The sequence below is a fragment of the Chamaea fasciata genome, unplaced genomic scaffold (genome assembly GCF_029207755.1).
Source record: "Chamaea fasciata isolate MVZ Bird 193981 ecotype frontalis unplaced genomic scaffold, bChaFas1.0.hap1 SCAF_2, whole genome shotgun sequence".
NCBI lineage: Eukaryota > Metazoa > Chordata > Aves > Passeriformes > Sylviidae > Chamaea > Chamaea fasciata.
The window spans coordinates 100,710,820-100,731,831 of record NW_027094087.1 but is presented as its reverse complement, the minus strand read 5'-3'; the positions used below and the strand labels follow the sequence as shown (position 1 = coordinate 100,731,831).

Below are 21,012 nucleotides of genomic sequence, written 5' to 3'. Positions count from 1 at the left end.
AGAACACCGAGAAGTTTTAAAAATGCCTGGTTTTTCTGACCCAAATATTTCACTTCAATACCTACAAAAGAAAATGAAAGATGATGGGCAAGTCACCAGAAAACAAGCTCATCATTCTACTGGAAAATAGAAGCAGTCAGGATTTCTTCTTCCTTTTCTAATAATCCTGTAAAGACATTTTTTGTTTGTTTTACATCAGCTATAGCTTGTAGATGAAGGACACGTGAAGGAATTATAGATCCATTTGACTCCTGGATTAGAAGAGGGTGTTAAAAGTTTTCTTCTATTCCAGTCTTTTTACTGGTGATGTAGATATTTATTTTTATGACTATTGTTTATTCTGCTTCATCACATCAGGGGTCTAAGAAGCAGGATTATTGTTGGCTGGGCTTCCTGATTTCAGCCTTCAGGGAAAATAACGAGCAGGTATAGGACTGCACCAGTTCACGTTTGACTGCTCTGCAAACCAAGATATGGTGTCCGACTGGCTCCCAGGGAACAGATTCCTCAGATGTTGCATCTAGCACTGGTTTGGGTTTAAAGAATAGCTTAAAATTTTGTTTTCATTTCCTCTGTGTCTCACAGGGACTTATTCTGTGACACTAGGCATGTTTTTGTATCCATCATTACAATGAGCATAATCTCTCCTGCAAAAGTTCAATATTACAGAAAGGGGAAAATATTTCAAATTAAAAGCAGCATTCATCTGCATTGGTGATGAGCATAACACACTTCACTATAAAGGCATTCTGTAAGCATGTTTCAGTATTTCTTTCTCTTCCTCTTATGCATTTTTAATTACTTGGATTAGCATATTTTTATTTGTTTCTTTCCTGTTGTCTAAATATTAAATATTTATAATTATGTCAAGGACTCATTTTCCTTGTTTCTAAAGAGCCATTTACTGCTTATGAGAGTGTTTAAAATAAATTGTTAGTAGTAACTTGCAGTATATGCAGGATACTAAAATGGGCTGCATAAATTTCACTGTCACACAGAAGAGTGTAAGGGGGGTTGGGTAGATATTTGGGGTTTCTTTTCTGTGGTTTGGGTTTGGTTTTTGCATTAAAAGAACTCATAGAATCTCACTCATATGACCTTAGCATAACTTCGCATTTAAAATTTCACTTCCAAGTGATGTTAAACAGTGAAGATGAAAATTGGGCACAAACTCCTCTGAATGCTGGTAGGATTTAAAATATGATTTTTTACCATTTATGCTTATCCCTACACGCCTCTTGGGGTCTGAATTAAAACACCCAAAACTTATAAAATCGGAATGCATCCTCCCAAAAAGCCAACGAAGAGCTTTTCCTATTATACAGTACTCATAAGCGTGGATGTCTGTAAAAGAAACGTGTGGTATTTCCCAAGAGGATACGCACCGATTATAACGTGCATTATCACCCGTTGTAAGTGGTTATCTGTAATTACACGCACATACCGCGATCGTTCGTGCACGTACAATGCAGGGCACTATTCACCACGTGTACACTGGCGGTGCCGGCACCACCGCGGTGCCTCAGCTTTGCCCTCAGGATCCCCTGCCATCGGTCCCCCACGCCTTTGCCAGGCGTTCACTGCTCACACCCGGGTCTCCTACACGAACACCTGCCAAGGGCTCGCTTTCCCCCCTCACCAGGCGGTCCCGCTCCTCGGGCGCAGCAGCTCCCGCCAACCCCGACCCTCCCTTCCCTCCCGCAGGTCCGGGAACAGCGCGGGGATGCCGGCGGGGCGCAGGAATGGCGGGGGGTTGCGGGGATGGCGGGGGAGCGGGGATGCCGCCGCGAGGGGATGCCGGCGTCTCGGGATGCCCACGGGTCGCGCAGCCCCGAGCGGAGCCGCCCCCACCGCGGCGGGCGGAAGGGAAACGGCGGGTGGGGGGAGGCCCCGCGCCCCCGGGGCCGCTGCCGGGCATGCGCCGTGCCCCCGGAACATGGCGGCGGCGTGAGGCGGGCGGCGGCAGGAGCGGCTTGACAGGACGCCGCGAACCCGCGTCCCGCCCGCCCGGTGAGTGGCGGCAGCGGCGTTTCCCGCTCCCCGCGGTGGCGGGCAGGGGGAGGGAGGAGCAGAGAGAGAAAGGGAGGCGAGGCGGAGGTCGCGCCCCCTGCTAGGGCTCGCACCGCAGCCTCTGGCCGCCCCCGTCCTGGGTTCCCCTCCTCGGCAGCACCACTGCGCTGGGGGCAGCACCGGCTCCAGCGCCGCGTCCCGGTCTCTCGGCGTTGTCCGCTCCCCTCCTCTGCGGGCTGAAGTCCCAGCGCGGCGGGTCCCGCCGACCGCGCCCGCGGGGACCAGCGGGTGGCCGAGTACGAGCGCACTTGCGAGGGCGAGAGGAGCGAGGCGGCTCTGTCTCCCGGCTCTAACAGCGTGCCTCTCTCTGTCCGGGAGTGGCCGCGACTCCCGGATAGCAGGAGCTCCGGTGAGCAAGGGCTGCCCGGGAGGTCCCTGAGCCGCCGGTGCGCCCGGGACCAGCGGCGGGGCCGGCGGCGTTTGACAGGAGCGCGGGCAGGACACGCCTCCCCCGGCCGGGGCGGCCCCGCTGCCTCCCCCGCGGCGGCGGCGGTGGCTGCCCGCCCTGCCGGCCGGGGCTGCGCCTGAGCCTCCCTGCCCGGCCAGCGCCGGGGCTGGCGAGGTGCTGGGGAGCGGGCGTCGAGCAGAAAAGCCGGATGCGTGTTAAAAATCATTTAATTCGGAGCGCTCGCTTGTGTTGGGTAAGAGGGTTGGGGGTGCCGGTTGAAGACAGCGCGGTGCCGGACGTGGCCTGTTGTGGGGCACTTGTCGGGTTGCGATACACTGCGGAGCTGTTCCCGTTTTCTTTACAGTTAAACTGCGTATGTGGCATTTATTGATTGTCGACTTAAAGGGGGTGTCTTGCACGGGGAGTCATAATTTTGGATGGTCCGAAGAAAGTAGTTCAAGTGTGGAAAGTTCTGTTGCCGTGCTGTGTGTGATTGTTATCTTTTAGCTGCTAGGCTAACCTACAAAACACATTGCAGTGCTGTAGTGTGTATCAATATTCAAGTTAAATTTTATGCTCAGTTATTTAGGACTGAAGGCATGCTTTAAGTGTTAATACAGTTTAAAGTTGAAGTCTTTCCCTGCAGTTATTTGCTGTTTCTCACTGATAATTTAGACTGCAAGAGATAGCAAAAAATAGTTCTAAGACCTAAAAGGTTTAATGAAAATGGGAAATACTGATATTTTAGTGAGTTCTCTAATGTAAACTTTGCTTGTGACTCATGCAAAGCCTAACTAATGTAGACAAGGTGATTAAAACTTAAAAAGCATAGACTCTGTAGATATGACAGTGGGTTTTCAGAGTTTCAGAGCGTGCTGTGTCTGACTTGTAAGCAGCTCTTCAAGTTTGACTGGTTATGAATTTTTTATAATACAGAGTAACAGTCTTAAACCTTCGGATTTTAAAAGGATTCCTGTTTTACCTTACTCTTTGGAAATGGCAGAGCAAAGCAGCTGGTGAGGCAGTGGCGCGGGATCGGTAACAACTGCAGTGCTGGTGCAGATGGGAGCAGCATTGCAGGAAGGCGTTTGCTGCCTTACACTTGGGGTTTGGGCTGTCACATTAATGTTACCGAGTAAACAGAGGAGTGAATGCATTGTGCTGTCCCAGCTCTCCACGGGCCGCCCTCAAGTGCTGCTCAGGCCACAGCGATCCACAGCCCACGTGAGTGGTTGCGCTTAGAGTGTGTCCGCAGAAATTCCTCGTACAGCCAGACCGCGCGTTGGGGGGCAGGGGGAGCTGATTTTCTCCCTTAGGGTACCATAAAATGTAAGTACTGTTTAAGGATGATATTACTTGAACTGATGTAAAGAAAAAGTGCATTGGAGACACTTCTGTTGGTATTTCATTTATGAGAAGTCGCACAGTAATGCAAGTGTGTGGCTGCAGGAAACAGTGTTTGGTGAAACTGAGGTTGGGAGCGGGAAGTGTCTATATGGCTTCTAACTTTAACATGGTCAGGTCTTGAATGTGGAAATAGAGTTTACTAATTTTGCTTGAAACTCAGTTGATGGAGTTGGTGCTCTTTTTTTTGTTTGGTGTAAGTAGGTAGCAATATTTGTGATATCTTTTAGGTTGCTTGGTATTTTATATTTTTGTAGTAACGTTCAGATTCAGCAAAAACAAATGTTGGCTTTTCATGGTGTGCTATAATGAAAGTATAAACTACTTTCAACAATTAGGGGCCATGTAGATATGAGAACATAACGTAACTAGATTGTTCTTAACATTCAGACATATATAATGTATGATGTAGGAATTTTAGGAAACAAGCAATGGTAGTACTTCAAAATATTTTTCTTTTGACTTTATGTGTTCCTATGTTGAATGCACAGATGCTTTTTCCCCCCCTTTGCTGTGACTGCCAGTTGCTGTGGCCAGATAGTGTGCTCTTAAGACAGAGGCATTGTTTTCTGGAGTAGCTGCTCGAGTTCAAAAGAGGCATTTGCTAGTGTGAAATTTGTAATACTGAGAAAGTATTGATTCCATTACCTGTCTAAAATTTGAGCTAAAATGCAGCTTTACTTGAGAGAATGAAGAAACTCAAAGCAAACATAGATAGCTGCTTTTTCCTGTTGCACATAGGTGTCTACTTTTGTTTTCTTGCTATTCCAGTGGGATCGTGAGCTGTAAGCGAGTGCTGTGTACTCCCTTTACTGAGTGAATGTATGGGGACAAATGAAGTCCTCAGCAATTATCCACTGCTACTAAATAGTGTCACTAACAGGAAGCGTCATTTGTCATTAACTGTTCAGGACACTGCAGCTGGCTTTCTTATTTGTCGTGATACATCTGCCTCGAACGCGGGTGAGTGAAATACATAGTTATTCTTTTCGTCTTTTGAGGAAATCTTTAGAAATATCATTTGATGGTCTATTTTGGTATTATTTAAGTGTAAATGTAGGACAAATTACAGGTAGGGACCAGGACACTGCTTCAAGGAGTCCAGACAAGGGAGGTTGTTAACCAACTTTGTGAGCTCCACATCTGCAGGGCATTTAAAGTTCTGTTCATTCCCCTGTGAAAGAAATAGCCTTAGGCGCCCAGCCTTAGTGCTGATTGCTTCTTTCAGAGATTAAAATCTTAAATGTAAAGGACTATATACCATTTGTATTCTTTAAAGTGTAAAACATGCAATGTAAATTGCCCAGAATGAGATTTTTCTAGCATGTTGGAAGAGCCAGAAAAGCCCATATAAAATTATCAAGGTGCAATACAGCAGTAGGTAAAAAAGCAACAATGGAAATGTTAAATCTAAAGTTCCAGAGTATTTGTTAATGCTGTAAGACAATTTCATGAATAATGCTTTTTTACTATGGTTTGTGCTTTTGGTATATGAGGGTGCTTTTCCTAGAAAATTTGTACATCTTCTCTGGTGATTTCTTGTAAGGTCCAATTGCTCTATAATTAAGTGTTAAGAATCTTTTATAGTAGTTATATGCAGTTAAGTTTATTTTTGCATTGTAATGATGTTTGTGTGAGCAGCTTTCCTTATGGTATCTCAGTGGAGAGGCAATTAATTTGTTTGGGCTAAAGTCGCTGAAAAGTGAGGCAGTAAAATACTTAAGTGACCTGTAGGGTTTTTTAAAAGAGTATATTTCTGTGTAAATACTATTTTTGTACCTTCATGCACCTGCTGGCTGGCTTGACATGGGTGGGCATTGAGGGCTGAGTGTGTGCACCCAGCTCTTGCTGCAGTGCTGGCCATGGAGCAGCAATGCTGTCTCGCTCCTGGGAGCAGCAGAGGATTTGGTGAGTCACCTGCTCACCAGGTGTGTTTCTGTAAACTCCCCACATTGCCTAAAACTCGTGTTCTGTATCTGTGATCTCCTCAAATGATTACCATCTTTTGGGATGGGAAGGGTGCCCTCAGGTGCCTGAGCCAACAGTGAGCAGGCTCCCCTTTTATCTGTACACAAAGAGTCAATGGTGCTGATGACCATCAGAGGTACTGTCTTGTCCTTGTTAGTTTTTCTGCTTGGTCAACAAGGGTGTAGGTGTGGAGGAGAGTCAGGAGATGCCTCATAACCATTCAGAAAGCAGCAGCTGTCTCTATCAGCCAAGTTATCTCTTTTATTTATTTGGGCTTGCTGTGGTAGTTTCTTTTATATACAATGGATGTTTGGCATAAGTGCACACAATCCATTTGTAGTAGAGGGGATATAATGTGCTGCACCCCTAGCACTGTGTGTCTGCTGGGATATGCTGTGTATGTGCTCATAGCAACTCTCCCCCCAAGATCCCTGTCAGAAAAAGGAACAGCTTTAGTTTCCATGTCTTTTGGATAGGACCAAAAATTCATTATTTTTTTATCTTGGATCTAAATGAAGTATAGATTTCTTCTTTGTGATGTTAAGGTCCATGTTTCTTTTACTTCAGCAGGCTTGTTTCCAGACTGGTTTATAGTTCTGAACTTTAACTAAGGCACCTGCTTTATGGGTAGTGGTTGATCAGTTTGGATCCAAGCTGGTGCAGTACCAGTGGTGTGCTTGTTGTGGTTCTTATGTGTGCCATCTTCCTGTTTTTCTGAATTACTTGCAGAGCCTAACACCAAAGTCTTTCTGAAATACTACACCTATAGCAGAATTTTAGTGTTCTGTAGTGTGTTTTAGCAGGGATAGCCTTTCTGCTTCACAAGTAAGATACTGTCTAGACACCTTATGTCCAAACTAATCCTAAAGTACATTTTCTTTTTTGGCTTTGTAAGAAAAATGCTGTACCCAGTTTAAGCATGAGTGGTGTTTTGGACTGATTATTGATTTTTTTTTAACCCATAAATGGCTTATATTCTTCCTTTTAGTATGCTATTATCTAAACCCAAGTAAAATACTATATTAAAGATAGATGTGCTGTTTAGATCATTTTATTCTAAGCCTTCAACTTCACAAATCAGGTCAAATTCTATTTAAGATACCAAGGCAATTCCGTCATTTTCATTTCCATCAAGTTTCATAAAAGGGATGAACTTCTTTGATGGAAATCTAAGTCAGTTGTCTTCTCAAGGTAATACGAGACTCCTTTTAGAGTAGGGCAAAGACAAGGTTGAGCCTTTCATCCTCTACCATACATTAGTTCAGGGAGCAGCTGAAGTTTATAAAACCTGTAAGAGGGTAGCACCATTTTAATGAGGTGCATACCTAAAATGGAGCATGTACCACCATTATTTATGTACTGTGTGGAATCTATCAGAGATTAATGCAGGCAGGTTCAGTGGAAGGAGTGCAGTTCTTGGGGCACTTATAAAAGCCCACTTTAAAAGGGCAGTTTGTAAAACTGAGTCTTGTGCATGGAGGAATGTGAAAGGGTATCAGAGCTGCTAAATTTGGTGGAACTCTTTATTGTCACTGACGTCTGTCAGGGGCTCAGAGATTAAAAGGACTGCTGCGTGTTTGATGGTACTTCCCTTACCAGATCTCTTGCTTGTGTACCCTGCATTGGAGGGCTGTAAAGAGGGAGACTGTTTTTTCTTGGGAAGGTCAGATGATATGAACTGGTTTTAATCCCCAAGTAAGCACTGTTATGGTTAGATGGAACTTTGAATATGGTGTGTATGGTATGTAATTATTTTTCAGCTTGTTGTAGGATAATACTACCTGATCTGAATATTCTCTAGTGCTCAATGGTGTAAGCACTGGGTGGAGGAAAGAGGGGGATTGCCTTCAGAAAGGGGATCTCCAGAAACAGAAGAAAGGGACATACTCTGCCTCTGTCCTGGGCCAGAGCCACATACAACCAGTGACACGTAGCACGCTGAGGAAGAGGTGGAGGAGGTTGCCCTGTTAGGGCTTGCTTTACTTCTGGGTTGTTTTTGTTGGTTTTTTTTTTTAATGTAATTGGAAAATTGTCTTAGAACGTGGAAGAGAGATACGGATTTGCTGCAAATTTTCCTGATGCTTTGAGTCTTTAGTCTGCCGTTTTTGAAGGGTGAAGCAAATAGTACAGCGGAGTATTTGCAGCTGTTTAGTCCTTTGAGCATTGAGGAGTTGTTATGTCTTTTATGACCTGTTAGTGCTTTGTTAGCTGCAGAAATGTCTAGCAGCACTGAATGGTCCTTTGGAATGGCACTTGGTGTGATTCTTGGGGTTGTCCAGGGACAAGAGTTGGACCTTGGTGATCCTTGTGGGTCCATTCCAACTCATAATATTCTGTCATTCAATGATGATGCTTGTCCAGATAGATGGACATATATTTTTTTGTTGGCATTTGCACGAAGATCCCTTGTGTAAGGGGACTTTTTAAGTTGGGGAGATAGCACAGCTATCAGTACCAGCAACAGGTGAGTCCAGTGCCTTTGCCTGGAAACTGCAAGCAGCTCTCTGGGTTTTTTTCCTGCAGAAACATTGTCTCCACAGGGGAGCTATCAGGAAATTGCTTAAGGGTTATTTGGTTTTGTTCCCTGACTGGACATCAGTACGTGGGATCAGTGTAGTTACTCCATTATATAAGCCAGGCTACACGACGGAGTGTTGCAGCAGCAGAAAAATGAGTTGAGACAAATTGTGTCTTTGTTAATATACAGTGGCAGGGAGTCCCAGTCAGCATTATGTTTTTTGGATTCTCAGGTGGGTGAGAGAAGCAGGTATTTTATGCACTGGAAGAGGATGGTAGCAGAAGTATGTTGCTGCTGGCATTGAGTACAGGTGAGGGGAGACAAACACTGTTCTGAAACCAGGTAACTTCATCTGAGGTGCTGACAGCAGTCAGAACCTGTGCAGAAATATCCCAAGGCTGTTCTACGTGCCTTCAATGAAAAAAAAAATTGTGCATGCTATTTGACTTCTGTAGATTTCTTCATCAGACTGAAAGTATGTGTGTTTCTCTGGATACTCTGTTGTGAATAAAAAAAAATCTGAACCTCAGGGATGAATTTTCTGACTATGTGCTGTGTGGATAGAGTTCTGTTGGATCATTTCTGAACCAAGCTTTTACAGTCCTTTTGCAGTGTGAAGGCAGTGTAGAAGGGAAGAAGCCAAAGTTGCCTAAAAGGGGGAAAAATCCCCTTTCTGCCACTGGGCCTGTGTTTGTCTTTTCCCCCCTTGCACCCTTATGCATTACACACTCTGACTGCTGCTGGTGGTGTTGCTGCTGGTCTGCTAAATACAAGTGCACAAAAGCTGTATAGGGTTCTTCAGTGTCTGGGCATCTCTTGCTATGTTTGCAGCAGCAATTTCTTTTCTCCCTTATCTGCTGTATTTACACTGTGCTAAAAGTAAGCTCAGTGCCTTGCAGAGTGAATAGTTTGAGACCTCTCTTCTATGTCAAGGGAGGCTGAGCTGAAGACAGAGGAGATGTATCAGAGTGTAGAGACAATTTCAGGCAGGGATGTAGCTCTTACTGCTAATTGTGCAGATTTTTATTTTTTTTTGCATAATTTGTTTGCTTTATGAAAAAAAATTGAGGTAGGTATTTGGACAAAGCCAGGTTGAATAATGATGATGAATGCTTTCAGGAAGAGTACTCCAAGCTTGAAGGGGGAAGTGGAAAACAGCACAGAGGTTTCAGTGTGCTGAATTCACCAAAATGTTTCACCAAATTGTCAAAATCTTGTGCTACTGTAAATACATACTAGTAAACTACTTAAGCTGGCAGTTTTGTTCAAGATAGAAATGTAAGCAATATTTTTTATTTATTTTAATATAACATTAAAATACCCTTTCATGTGGGAAGATTGGCATTTTAAGAATATTTGAAGCTGTTAATGGCCAGTCAGCCGCTTCGCTGAACTGCTGACTTCACACATACCATTTCCTTTTTCAGGTTTTTACAACCCCACATCTTCTGACTTTTAAAGCAGGATGGGGAGGAAGGGAAGGAGGAGAAAGGCTTTTTCATTTTTTTGTTGGTAGCCATAGAGCAGCTCTAAACTGCAATTTAAAAAATTACTGTCAATTTAGTAAATGTTAAATCTGCATGACATTAATGGCTTCTGTTGTGCATTAATACAAGCTATGCTGTTTAATTTGGAGATCTTCTCTGATGTTCTCCTTTATAAGTATGATGTCTTGTTTCAGGATTTTTGGGACAAATCTTTGGTCTAAACCTTGTTAGAGAAAGTGTTTATTTTTAAAATATACAGTGCCTTACTCTGTAGTGAATAACACACTTAATAGGGTTTGAGAGGTTAGAGAGAGTTTTGCATTCTTGAAATGTATGACTTACTGTAATTACAGTTGCTCATATTCTAAAGCAGGTCGTAAACTTACCTGGAGAGAGAGCAGAACATTTACAGGCAATATTTTACTGCTGACAGCTTAAAAGTTTGTTTATGCTAATCACTTCATAAGTAGTACACCACTGCTGACTTTCTGAGCAGTTTTGCAAGTGCAGAAAATTTCTGCTTGATGTTAAAGCAAATGACGGTACAAAAATATATTTGTGAAGCACTAAGCACCCACTCACTTTCTTTTAACAACTTAAGAAATACTCCAGCTTAGTTGTTGTAATGATATATATGGCTAGTTAATATTTGCTGGTTTGAAAACCTGTAAATTTGATTAAAGTCTATCTGTCCTGGCTTTGCTTTTAGTGACTAGAGGAGGTGTTCAGATGTATCAGTTTATTAAAAGTTCAGCTGTATGAAAATGTGGACGTTTAATTTCCTTTCCTTGAAAGAATTTAACTTTTTGGGTTTTTTTTTTTTTTAGTACAAAGAATGTGAATTAAAGGGATTCCAACTGGGATAAAATTTCTTGTCAGAACACCGACTGATTATGTATTTGTGTGCATAAATGAAAGAAGACCTGATTTTAAATGTTCTGGTTTAAAGTCATAAGTGTATAATGCTAAATAATACTGAGTTTATAAATACAAAGCTTTTGTTACATTTTCTGAAGTTCTGATACATTTGTGTAATTTTTCTTCCTTTAGCTTTTGAGACTTTACTTTTCCATGATGATGCTACAGGATGCACTGAGAGGTAAACTGACTATTACAGAAATAAGGAAATATGCTGTTGTGTCTTCAAGTATACTAGATAAGCCTATATGCTGGGTAGTTTGCTGGAAATTTTTAAGTATCACAAATTTTATTTAATGAAATACTGTATATTATTTAAAAACTCCTTTTAAGTTTTATTCTCCTTGTTTGACTCTTTTCAGCCCCTTAAAGACTTTTAAAAATGGTACGAAGTAGGGTTTTTATTTAAGAGACAGCAGATGAATAGGTGATTAGGCGTTCCAGATTCATGGAGGATAGCTTTGAAGTAAAGCAGTGAAGTCACACTTGTTCGGGAAGTGACTGGTGCCTGTAGGTTCGTGTTCCCCATGTGTGGGTGTGGAGTGGGAACTGAGGCTGCTGGACGGGTTGTCCATGGAGGAGGCTGCACAGGCCCTTTCCCTGGAGGGCTCTGCAGCCCTGGCAGTGACAGACAGCAAGGAGAAGCGTGGCCAGCAGTTGTAGCTGATGTCTCCTGTGTTCCTAAACATAAATAGCACATGAATGCTGGTGGTGAAAGCAAACGTAAGACTTGTACAAGTGAAAGAATTGTCAGGGGAAAGTGCTTCTTAGCTTACACTGTACCTATTTTCTGTCTATAACTGATTTTGCTGTTCAAACTATAATTCTTTTTCACCCTTGTGAATGAAACTGTGTTTCTTTTTCACCTTGCATATGGAATTTTAATCTCGAAGCATTTGTAGAAGAAAAAAAGGGGGAAATATAACTCCTTGTTCACGTTAAGCCTGAAAAATGTCTGCCTTTATTTCAAACTAAAACTGAGAACTTCATCGATGCTTCCAAGTGGCTGTTCTGTCAGATTCCTCCTCATTGCAGTGTGTCTGTGTAAAATAGCCTCAGTCCTTATCTAGCAGAGATTGCCCATTGACGACTGTCCCACCCATGAAGATGCCAATGGTGAAGTCTGAGTTACTGCATTTGTACCACTGGTAGGGTCAAAAAAGCTAATGGGCTTTAAAATTGCTGGCTCTTCTCCTGCCTTAGATGCAGAGTCATTGAAAGAAAAGCCTTAATCTTTTTTGGGTGGACTGAACCCACAATCTCCTCTTTGCTTAGGCTTCTTCTGAATGTTACGTTTATCTCCATAGTTCTGTTGTGTGTTTTTATGAGCAGGCATGCTGTCAAGATAAACTTGCACTGGGAAGCCCTAGATATGCATAATTTTTTTTTTTTCAGGACATTTGGCTTACTTGAGTACCTGGTTAACAGTGAAAAGGATAATGGAGATGCATGTCAGGCAAAAGAGGGAGCGATTTTGACATTTTCTGTAGAATGCTACCTTCTTTGAAATGCAGCAATGCATGCCCTTTGAGTAATTCTTGCAAAATAGAGCAAATTTAGGCAGGAAAAATGTTTTCCATCCTGTTTTCTGACACCTAGTATTATGAACTAGCAATGCAGAGATGGTGAAGACTTAGGCTTGTCTACTAATATACTGCTTTCTGACAAAGGACTTGCACAGTGGGAGGTGGCTAGTAGAAGTGATTTTGGGATTAACAATAAAAACTTCAGTAAAGAATTAAAGGCAGATAAATGCTTTCCATCTCGTTTTTTAAAGTGACTCATGTATGGGATGCTAATCAGAGAAAAACTAAAACTCAGTTTACAGAATGGAGATGTAAGTGGTGGAAATAATACACTAAATGAGTGTGGATATCCTTTGAGTGCTCTTTGGATTGAAGATATTTGATGATTAATCCAATATTATCCTAGGTTTGTGGGTTTTTTCCCCCTTGTTTATCCTTAATTTGCAGCAAATGGTTTCTCACTGGATTCTGTACTGACAGTCTTCTAAATACTTTGGCCATTTTCTGTCTGTGACTGACAACCTCTATGCTTACCTCAGTCTTAGTAACTTTGGTTTTCATTCTGCTGTTGTGTGCACTCTAATGCCATTGCACTTCAGCTTGCCATTGCATTTCTTTGTTTGCTCATATATTCCTGACCTTGTTTTGTTTCATTTGTCCCTTCATTTCTAGAAGCTGCTCAATTAATTTCTTAACCCCATCTTTCTCATTCAGCCTCCTTGCCAAGGCACACGTCCAAGAATGCCTTGAGATCTGTCCTTGCTATGTAATTTTCCCAGAATGTGCCCTGGAGGTGTTTTCCCTGTGTTTGCTGGTGTTACTCTTCTCTTCTGTGGTGGGTGTGCTGTGGGTTGAGCCGGGCTGGGGATGGTGAGTGTGGCTAAGGGACTTTTAGCAAAGGACACAACTGCCCTGCTTAGGGTTTGCCACTTAAGTATGTGAGGTGATGGAAAGTAGTTCCTAGGTCTGCCCCTGCAGAAGAAGTTACATTTTGTTTCAGGTTGACCCTGCCCTGTTTTTGAGGTAACTGGTTTTAATTTTGCTGTGGTTCAGCAACATGCAGTAGTTGTTAGGTAGAGGATCAGAAATACCGTTCTTCAGTGTTTTCTGTGACAAACAGGACAATCTATGAGCTAATTTAATAGCAGCTTTAAACTGAATTCTTAGGTGTAACTGAGTTTTAAGTAGCACCTCTTCGAAATAGTAATATATTGTGTTCCTGCAGTTGGGTTTGCCTCATTTCAGACAGCTCTTTCAGAACTTTCAGTTGTCTTATATTTTTAACAGGCTGGTGGGCATGCTGTAAAACAGCCTATCTGGTACAACACAAGCTAATGAAAAGCTGGAATCCTTTTTATGTTCTCACAGACGCTCCGGTTGTGCTAAACTTGATGACTATCACTGCAGGGTTGGAATCTTTATTACTGCACCAAGTGCAATCTGGTACTTGGAACAAAAAGATAAAAACCATTCGCTGTTCTAAAGTAATCTGTAAAAACAGTTACTTTGACTCTGCATCGCCTTCCATGATTTATTTACTGGCAGTGGAAAAGCTTTGAATTTTTGGGGGAGTATGTGAAAGTGTGAAGTATTTCAGATTTATTTGATGGCTTAAAAGGATTTCTATTCTTAATCTTGATGATCACTTATGCTATGGATGCTATTGTGTAGCAAAACCTGCTTATTTTATGGTAGTATTCAGTTTTATTTATAACTCCTTTCAAGTCTCAGTCTTCAGTTTTGTTAATATCTGTCACCATGTTCACAGATAACACACACATTAAATGAATTCATTAGTCACTGGCATTTTAAAAAAGCCTTTTGATTAGTTTTAGCAATGTTCTTGCACTGTATAAAGTTTTCATCATCCAGTCCATCATCATAGTGTGCAAGTTTCTTGAAGTTTCAGTAGAGTATCACAGTTTCAGGAAAATACTCAGCTATATGATACTTCTCTTTTTATATGTGATATATATGTGTATTTTATTTTTTTTTTTCTCATGTGAGTAGTAGATTCAAGAAATTCCAAGTAGGTAACCTGTTTTTCAGCTGTTAGTTCTTCTGTGTCACAGTAGAAAGATGTAGCTTCTAAAATGTTACCTTTGACAAAATTATTTGTGGAAAAAGTATGCACATATTTAAAGGTAAAAACTCCTCAAGTTTTGGTGATGTCAGCTTTAAACCTCATGGAAGTTGCTTGAAAGGAAATTATCCAAAAACGTAATTCAGAAATTTGAATGTATTTACCCATTATTACTTGAAAAGTTAATGGAGAAGGATAATAAAATTGTTGGCTCTGTTGCTTCAGGGCTAAATGCTTGAAATGAGTTTGACTTGAACACAGTCAAAGTTCAAAATACTAGATGCTGGAGTAGAAAATCACAGTAACACACAAAAAAGAAAGTTTGTTTTTGCTGTTTTACACTAGTTTAACCAATCTGTCCCTTCCAGTTTCTAAACCCTACAAGAATGTGGCTCATTGCTTTTATCTGCAGTTAGCATTTCCCTAACAATTCTCTGTGCGCTGTTACAAGTCTGCTACAAATCATAGGGCAGGGGTATCAGTGAGCACTTGGGCCTTCACAGATTTTTTACATTAGTTTTTTGTTCCTTCTTCAGCTGTAGTTGTGCAAGATAATGTGTTTTACCCAAAGGTATTGAAGTTGATGATTGTTTAACTTTGTGCAAGTGAGGCAGGGTGAGTAGGTTATGTATATAGAGTCTTACATTTTTCAGTAATGTTTCTTCAGGGGGAAAAAAGAATAAAGCACATTTTATATCTTTCTTAGTTTTAGAAATCCACAGAAAATGCAAATCATTAGACAATGAGCTGTCTAAAACAAGGAAATGAAAGTTTACATTTGGTACCTTTGCTACTTTTATTTAACTGTTGTTTTCACACTACTCTCCTACAGATAGTTTGTTGAACACTTGCAATTTAAAACCAGCGAAGTAATTATATACCAATATAAAAAAAAAAAAATCCTTTCCAAAAAAAGAAAATCCAAACGCCAACTACAACTTCCTCCCCCTAACTTGTTGTATTACTGCTCCACAGGAAACTGTTGTGCTGAAAGGAAGAATTAAGTGGTCTTTCAACTTCAGCCTTTTTATTGTGAGAGAGGAGATCACAGAAGTGTTACCATGGGGAGAACAGCAGCGAAAGGTAAGGCCTGGTAGCTTTAATCCAAGAGGAAAGAAAGTGGGGAACCTGCTAAATTCTCTTTTTGGAGCTGGTGGGATACAACATGATAATTTACTACAGTGTTAGACTAAGGAAGACAGTTTGTGATCTCTGCTGAATACAGGTAAGGTCAAACTTCACATTGTTTTAGAATACATATGCTGAATTTGGCTGTCTTGAGTTCTGCAAGTTTAATGAAAAGAATTCTGTCCTGTGACAGCCTTGAAACCATTACTGCAATCTGAAATTGAGGAATGTGTCTAGATGTGCTATTAAATAAAACATAGGGCTTTATTTTGGAGGTGCCTATAATTTAGCAGGATAATAACTAAGTAGTACAGATAATTAAATTTTATCACAATGAATGGCATTAGCAACTGTCTCTTGAAGATAAAATGAACATTTTAAAGAAATTCATCCACAAGTACACGGTGTACTGCAAAGGTGTGATTTCTGCTGTGTCATGTCTGCAGATGTTAATTGTGAGTTCAGACCTAAAATAGAGAGTGAGACTTAAGAAGAAACAAGAGTGTTTGGGTTGATGAAACAAAAGAAAATGTGCAGAGGGAAAGATTCACTGTCTGAAATCATGTTGCTGCTGCTTTGAAAGCTTCCAGATTGGTAGTCCTCCCCCATAAAAGGCTACTAGCACTTTTGTACTTTCCTTGAGCTTTCCACCTTCAACCCAAGCTGCTTTATGTGCTTGTGTGTTCCCTTGGTAAATAATTGTCTTTTGCTAGAATAGATTTTCTGTAATGGCTGGAGTCATCCGTTTAATTGTTGCACCAAGAGTTTATGGAGGAAGTCTGTCCCCTTCTCTTGTAGGTTTTCTGCATGGCTGTTGTCTAAATATAGTCAAAGAGACTCCCTGTTCTAAGCAGATAAGATAAGATTCCCACTAGGGAAGCACAAAAAGAAAGGAAAGGAGAAATTTCATATTCACTCTGTCTGGATATCCTCAAATGTGTGTGCACTGAGGCGTGGTGAAAGGTGCTCACAACCCTGTGTAGTGGGGAGTGAGAAGAAGGCCCCTTCCTGAGCAATGTTAAGTCTTGGGCTTATTTTAGTAAACCTCATTTGGGGGTGAGTAACTCTGTGGCATGGGAAGAGCAAGAGTTTTTGTCACCTGAAGGTATTTCGCGTACAGCAGGAAAAGATAAGGGGTTTGTTTGAGAAGAGTGATATGCTGCCATGTTTTGAACAGCCAGAAGAGGTGAAGACTTCAAGGTGGCTAAGGAGTAGCTGCAGAAGCCTTGAAAGCATGACTGTGAACTTCATTTTCCCCACATTGGACGTTGAACAAATCACCAGTCTTAGAAGACAGTACACACATGCCTTCCCACACAGCACACCATTCTGGGATGGAAACTGTAACTGTTAAAAGACATGATGCTGGCCATCACTTAGACAAAACAATCACCTAGTTTGCAGAAAAGTTAAATCATCTAGAAAGAAGTTGCAGGGTTTTAAAGCATCTCAGGAAAGAAACCGGAGTTCAGTACAGGTGCTTATAAGAGGAAATACACATTGGCCACCAGGATTATCTTTGCCCAGAGCATTACCACTGCCTTCTCTGGTTATTTTTTTTATTAAGTATTCACAAGTCAGTCAGGATAGCTTTGTCTTTTTTTTCCCCCCTTTGTCTCTAATTTCTTAAGTGATAGATGTGGTTGCTCTTGCCTGTCTTCTGTTGAGTAATCTTATCAGCAAAATTCTGTGGTTACAGATAGGGTGGAAGTAATGTAAACACATGGAGTTTTGAATCAGTAAGCAGAAACATAGTGCTCTATGTTAAATAACCTTACTCTAATCTTGGCTTGTATCTAAAGCTTTGGCTTATGAAGTGCACTCTAGAAAAGAAATAGTTGGTGAACAATAGAATATGTTGCTTTTAAAATTGTAGTATATGCTGTACTCTAATCTTGCTACCCTAAAACAAAGAAATCTTTCATAGGGTCTTTAGCCTGTACATGGTATAGGCTAAATATGTATAGATACATATCAAATATATAAATGCTATGTACTTATATATACTACTTTATTTTCAAAACTTTTTTTTTTTAATTCTATCCTGTCCTTCATTGTTTTTTTAAAGAGCTGAATAGCATTTAATTAAGTCAGTTTGATTGAACAGAATTTCATTCTAACTTTTGTTTTGGCAAACAGTCTAACACTTACTGTGTTTTACATTGAGAAATAAACTGAAACTTTTCCCTTTAAAAATGGACAGGGGAAGATAGATGGATAGATGATGAATTAAGCTGACTTTTTTTTTTTTTTGTTACCATGAGCTTCACGACTCTAAGACTAATAAGTCTCTTCTGTCTCCAATATATAAATAGAGTTCCTATTTTCAAATCAATTTTTCAGGTGTCGAGGAATTAGACATTGAATGTGGAAAGGGATGAAAAGAAAATACTCTTTTTACCTGTACAATTATTCACAGGAACATATTATGTCTTTCATTACCTCATCCACCCTAACTGCCAACACTGGAAAAAGCACACCTGGACATGGCTGGGAAGTACAGACTGTGAAGTAGTGACTGTGAAATACAGACTGGGAGAAGGTTTTCTGGGGGAGCAGTAGCTACAGGGTGTCTCATGTGGAAATGGGTTGGTAATTCTTCCTGCTAGTAGCTTTGCATCTGCTTAGACAAAACACTCCGGCTTTGTAATGGTATTCCCAACTTCCCACTGAAGGAAGTTGGAATGCATAAAAGCAAGGGGATCCTTTGAAAGCAATCTTGGTTTTATTCAGACTTACTCTTGGATGCTTCTGCATATGCTGGGTAAGATTTATTTGTGTGTTTTAAACGGGAGATTCTGACCATCAGAAATAAGTGATGGTGACAGTGCTTTGTGTTTTCTGTGAATGCAAATGCCTCCACCTCAAATGAAATAGCTGTTTAAAATGCTTTTGAGAAATCCATTTCTCATTAATAAAATCATCTCTTCTTTTCTTGTAGTTTTCTGATGGCTGATAAGAAAAATATGTTGCCAAGAGTGTTTTGTTTGAACTTTCATATTTGCTGTGGTATTTTTGAAAGAGGCACTGAAGCTAGCTGGTACAGGGAATAAATAATTCATGTAGTGGTTGTCAGCAAGAACACATATGGTGTCCAGGCTGCAGTTTTTCACATTATTTCACCTGTTCTTGATGCATCTCATCATGAAAGGCTGTCATCTTGTTTTTAATCTGGCACTGTTGGGTAGATACTCTTTCATGACTCTGTCCTTTCAAGCTTTGGGTGTTTGCAGGAAGCATTTATTGCTTCTCTTCTTTCAGTGGAGTTCCACATAAGAGACTTACTGATTTCCTTTTTGGACATAGTCTGATTGGGAAGTTATTTGTTCTGAAATCTGACACCCTGATGTCTGCAAAAGTACCATGACTGTTTGTGGGAAAACCTTACTGAGGTTATAGAACATGGCAAGAAGTCCTGCTGTTTATTGCTACCTCCCAGCAGAAAATTAGCTGGATTCAGCTCAATCCCAAAGAGGCTGGATGAAGTATATATTGACCTGTAGGATGGAGAAGGTGAACGTTAGCCTTGAATCTTTTCAGTGTTTCTGAACTAGTTTTAGCATTATCCCTTCTTAGATGCCCACAGGTAGTTGTAGGGTATCCGCTTGTGTGCGTTAAAGCCCTGCCACTGAGGAAGTACTGGGTTTAGATAACGCTCTGTGGGCGCTGTTCCTGATAATTTCAGCAGTTCCATCCGAAATTGACCTTCATAAGCCTTTTTTTTTCAGGAAGCCATATAATAGAAAATTTTCCAAATCAAACTTCTTCCAGAAGAAAGAGCATGTAAGTCAAGAAAGAAGATTAAGTCAAGGAGTAAACATAGCATTTTTTTTCTTTTTCAAAGGATTTGGAGTTCTGCCCATGTCTACTTTGGGAGAAAGAGGTGGTGTTTTTGCAGTGTATTTTGAGCAGTTATGTACCTGAGCAGTTATTTTGTAGGACTGTGACGTCTGGGTTATTCTTGGAAGGTGTTGTAGTCCTGAGTAGACTAATAGGATTTAAGGATCCTGACTCACCTGGGGCCTCCACCTGCCCTGGCCAGGACCCCATGTCAGCCCCTGCCCCAGTAATGCCACAGCAGGGCCATTTTCCAGATCACCACACCCTATGGCCCATCCCAGCCCCAGCCTGTCTCCTGGGATGGCACCCAGTGCTGAGGCTGCCCCCAGTGCCACCCCGCCGGTAGCTCCTGGACAGAGTGATGAGGTGCTCTGGATGGGGAGGCCCTGCCTGACCATCCCCAAGGGTCCCCCGGCCAGTGCTGTGCTCCAGCCAAAGGAGCATCATATCCTGACAGGCACAGAGACACATGGATGGCTTGTCCTCTTCACACTAACTGCTAGGGGAGGATTTTGGGACTGGTGACAGAAGATTGTCATGACTCAGCTCTCGTGTTTTGTGGCAATTCCTTGATAATGAAAGATGTGAGGTGGAAGTGCTGAACACCACACTTTGCTTGTCAGTACGTTTCAAGAAATGCTTTACTTACAGAAGAGAAACACTGTTAGGGCTTAGTCTTTGCTGCAGAACAACTCGTATTTCAAGTGTTTCTGTCACCAAATGCTTCACATTCTAGGTCAGGAGTGTTTTTATTTCAAGAGAAAGCCAATCAGTACTGTAGACTTAAAAGCAAGTGAATGCAGCTACTAATAATCAACTACTAATGCAATCTTGCAGTAAAAGTGAGCCTTCCCTTCACCTGTACCAGTTCAGGCTAAGTGGGATAACCCAAGGTGTGTCTAGGCACAAGCAGAACAAGAGGAGCAGCCCCATTCCCAGTACTGAGGCATTTGCAGACTAAGAGAGTTATTCTCCTATGCAGATCTTGGTCAAAGCAAAAACAAAAGCAGCTTTTTAAATCTGAAAATGTACTTTCATTTTTGTTGTCAAGTCAGTATCATATTTGAATTGCAGTGAGTCTGTGAGTGTCAAAAGCAGGTCACCAAACAATGTATTTTAAAAGGAATGAGTGGAACTGTCTGTCAGTTTTCTCCATTATAGCTGCCCAGTTCTCCTACGTCTCATACATGCTGAAATCCATCAAAAATGAGATATGGCAGACCCCTTTCTGGGTGTGTGCCAAGATTAATGATAGAGAAGGTAGATTCTCCTGAATGATTCTTTTAAATGATCAGTGTGTGCACTGAGCTGCTATGAGTATTTGAGAATTTTGTATTGAGAATATTGAGTATTAAAGAATCTCAGTATAGAATGAAATATTTAACTCAGAAATATGGTTTTAGGATGAGTTTGGTTTTTTTCCTTTTTTCTCAGTTCACATGGTCTGTGTATAACCAGATATATAAAGATATCCAGTGATTTTTAGGATCTCAAATTGTGTGTATCTTGAAATTAAATTTAAACAATAGGACAGGATTGCTGTCTGTGGGGCTGATACTCTGTATTCTGCTACTAGATTTATTCTAATGATTGATACCAAGTAGTCAAAAGCTCTGCTTTTTCATGCTTTACTTTTCAATATATTTTGATGGGAAAATAATGCCGTGATTAAATTTAGAGTA

At 41.2% G+C, this 21,012-nt stretch overlaps 1 protein-coding gene across 1 annotated transcript in view; it reads left to right on the top strand.

Moving 5' to 3' along the window:
* The first annotated feature begins 1,928 nt into the window (after positions 1 to 1,928).
* The window catches only part of SCML2 (Scm polycomb group protein like 2), a 72,210-nt gene continuing 53,126 nt past the window's right edge, over positions 1,929 to 21,012 (top strand). Inside the window, exons 1-3 of the mRNA XM_066176893.1 lie at positions 1,929 to 2,010; positions 10,886 to 10,934; positions 15,338 to 15,445. Of these exons, the coding sequence (XP_066032990.1) occupies positions 15,424 to 15,445 (22 nt within the window). The 5' untranslated portion in view covers positions 1,929 to 2,010; positions 10,886 to 10,934; positions 15,338 to 15,423. The remainder of the gene's footprint in view (positions 2,011 to 10,885; positions 10,935 to 15,337; positions 15,446 to 21,012) is intronic.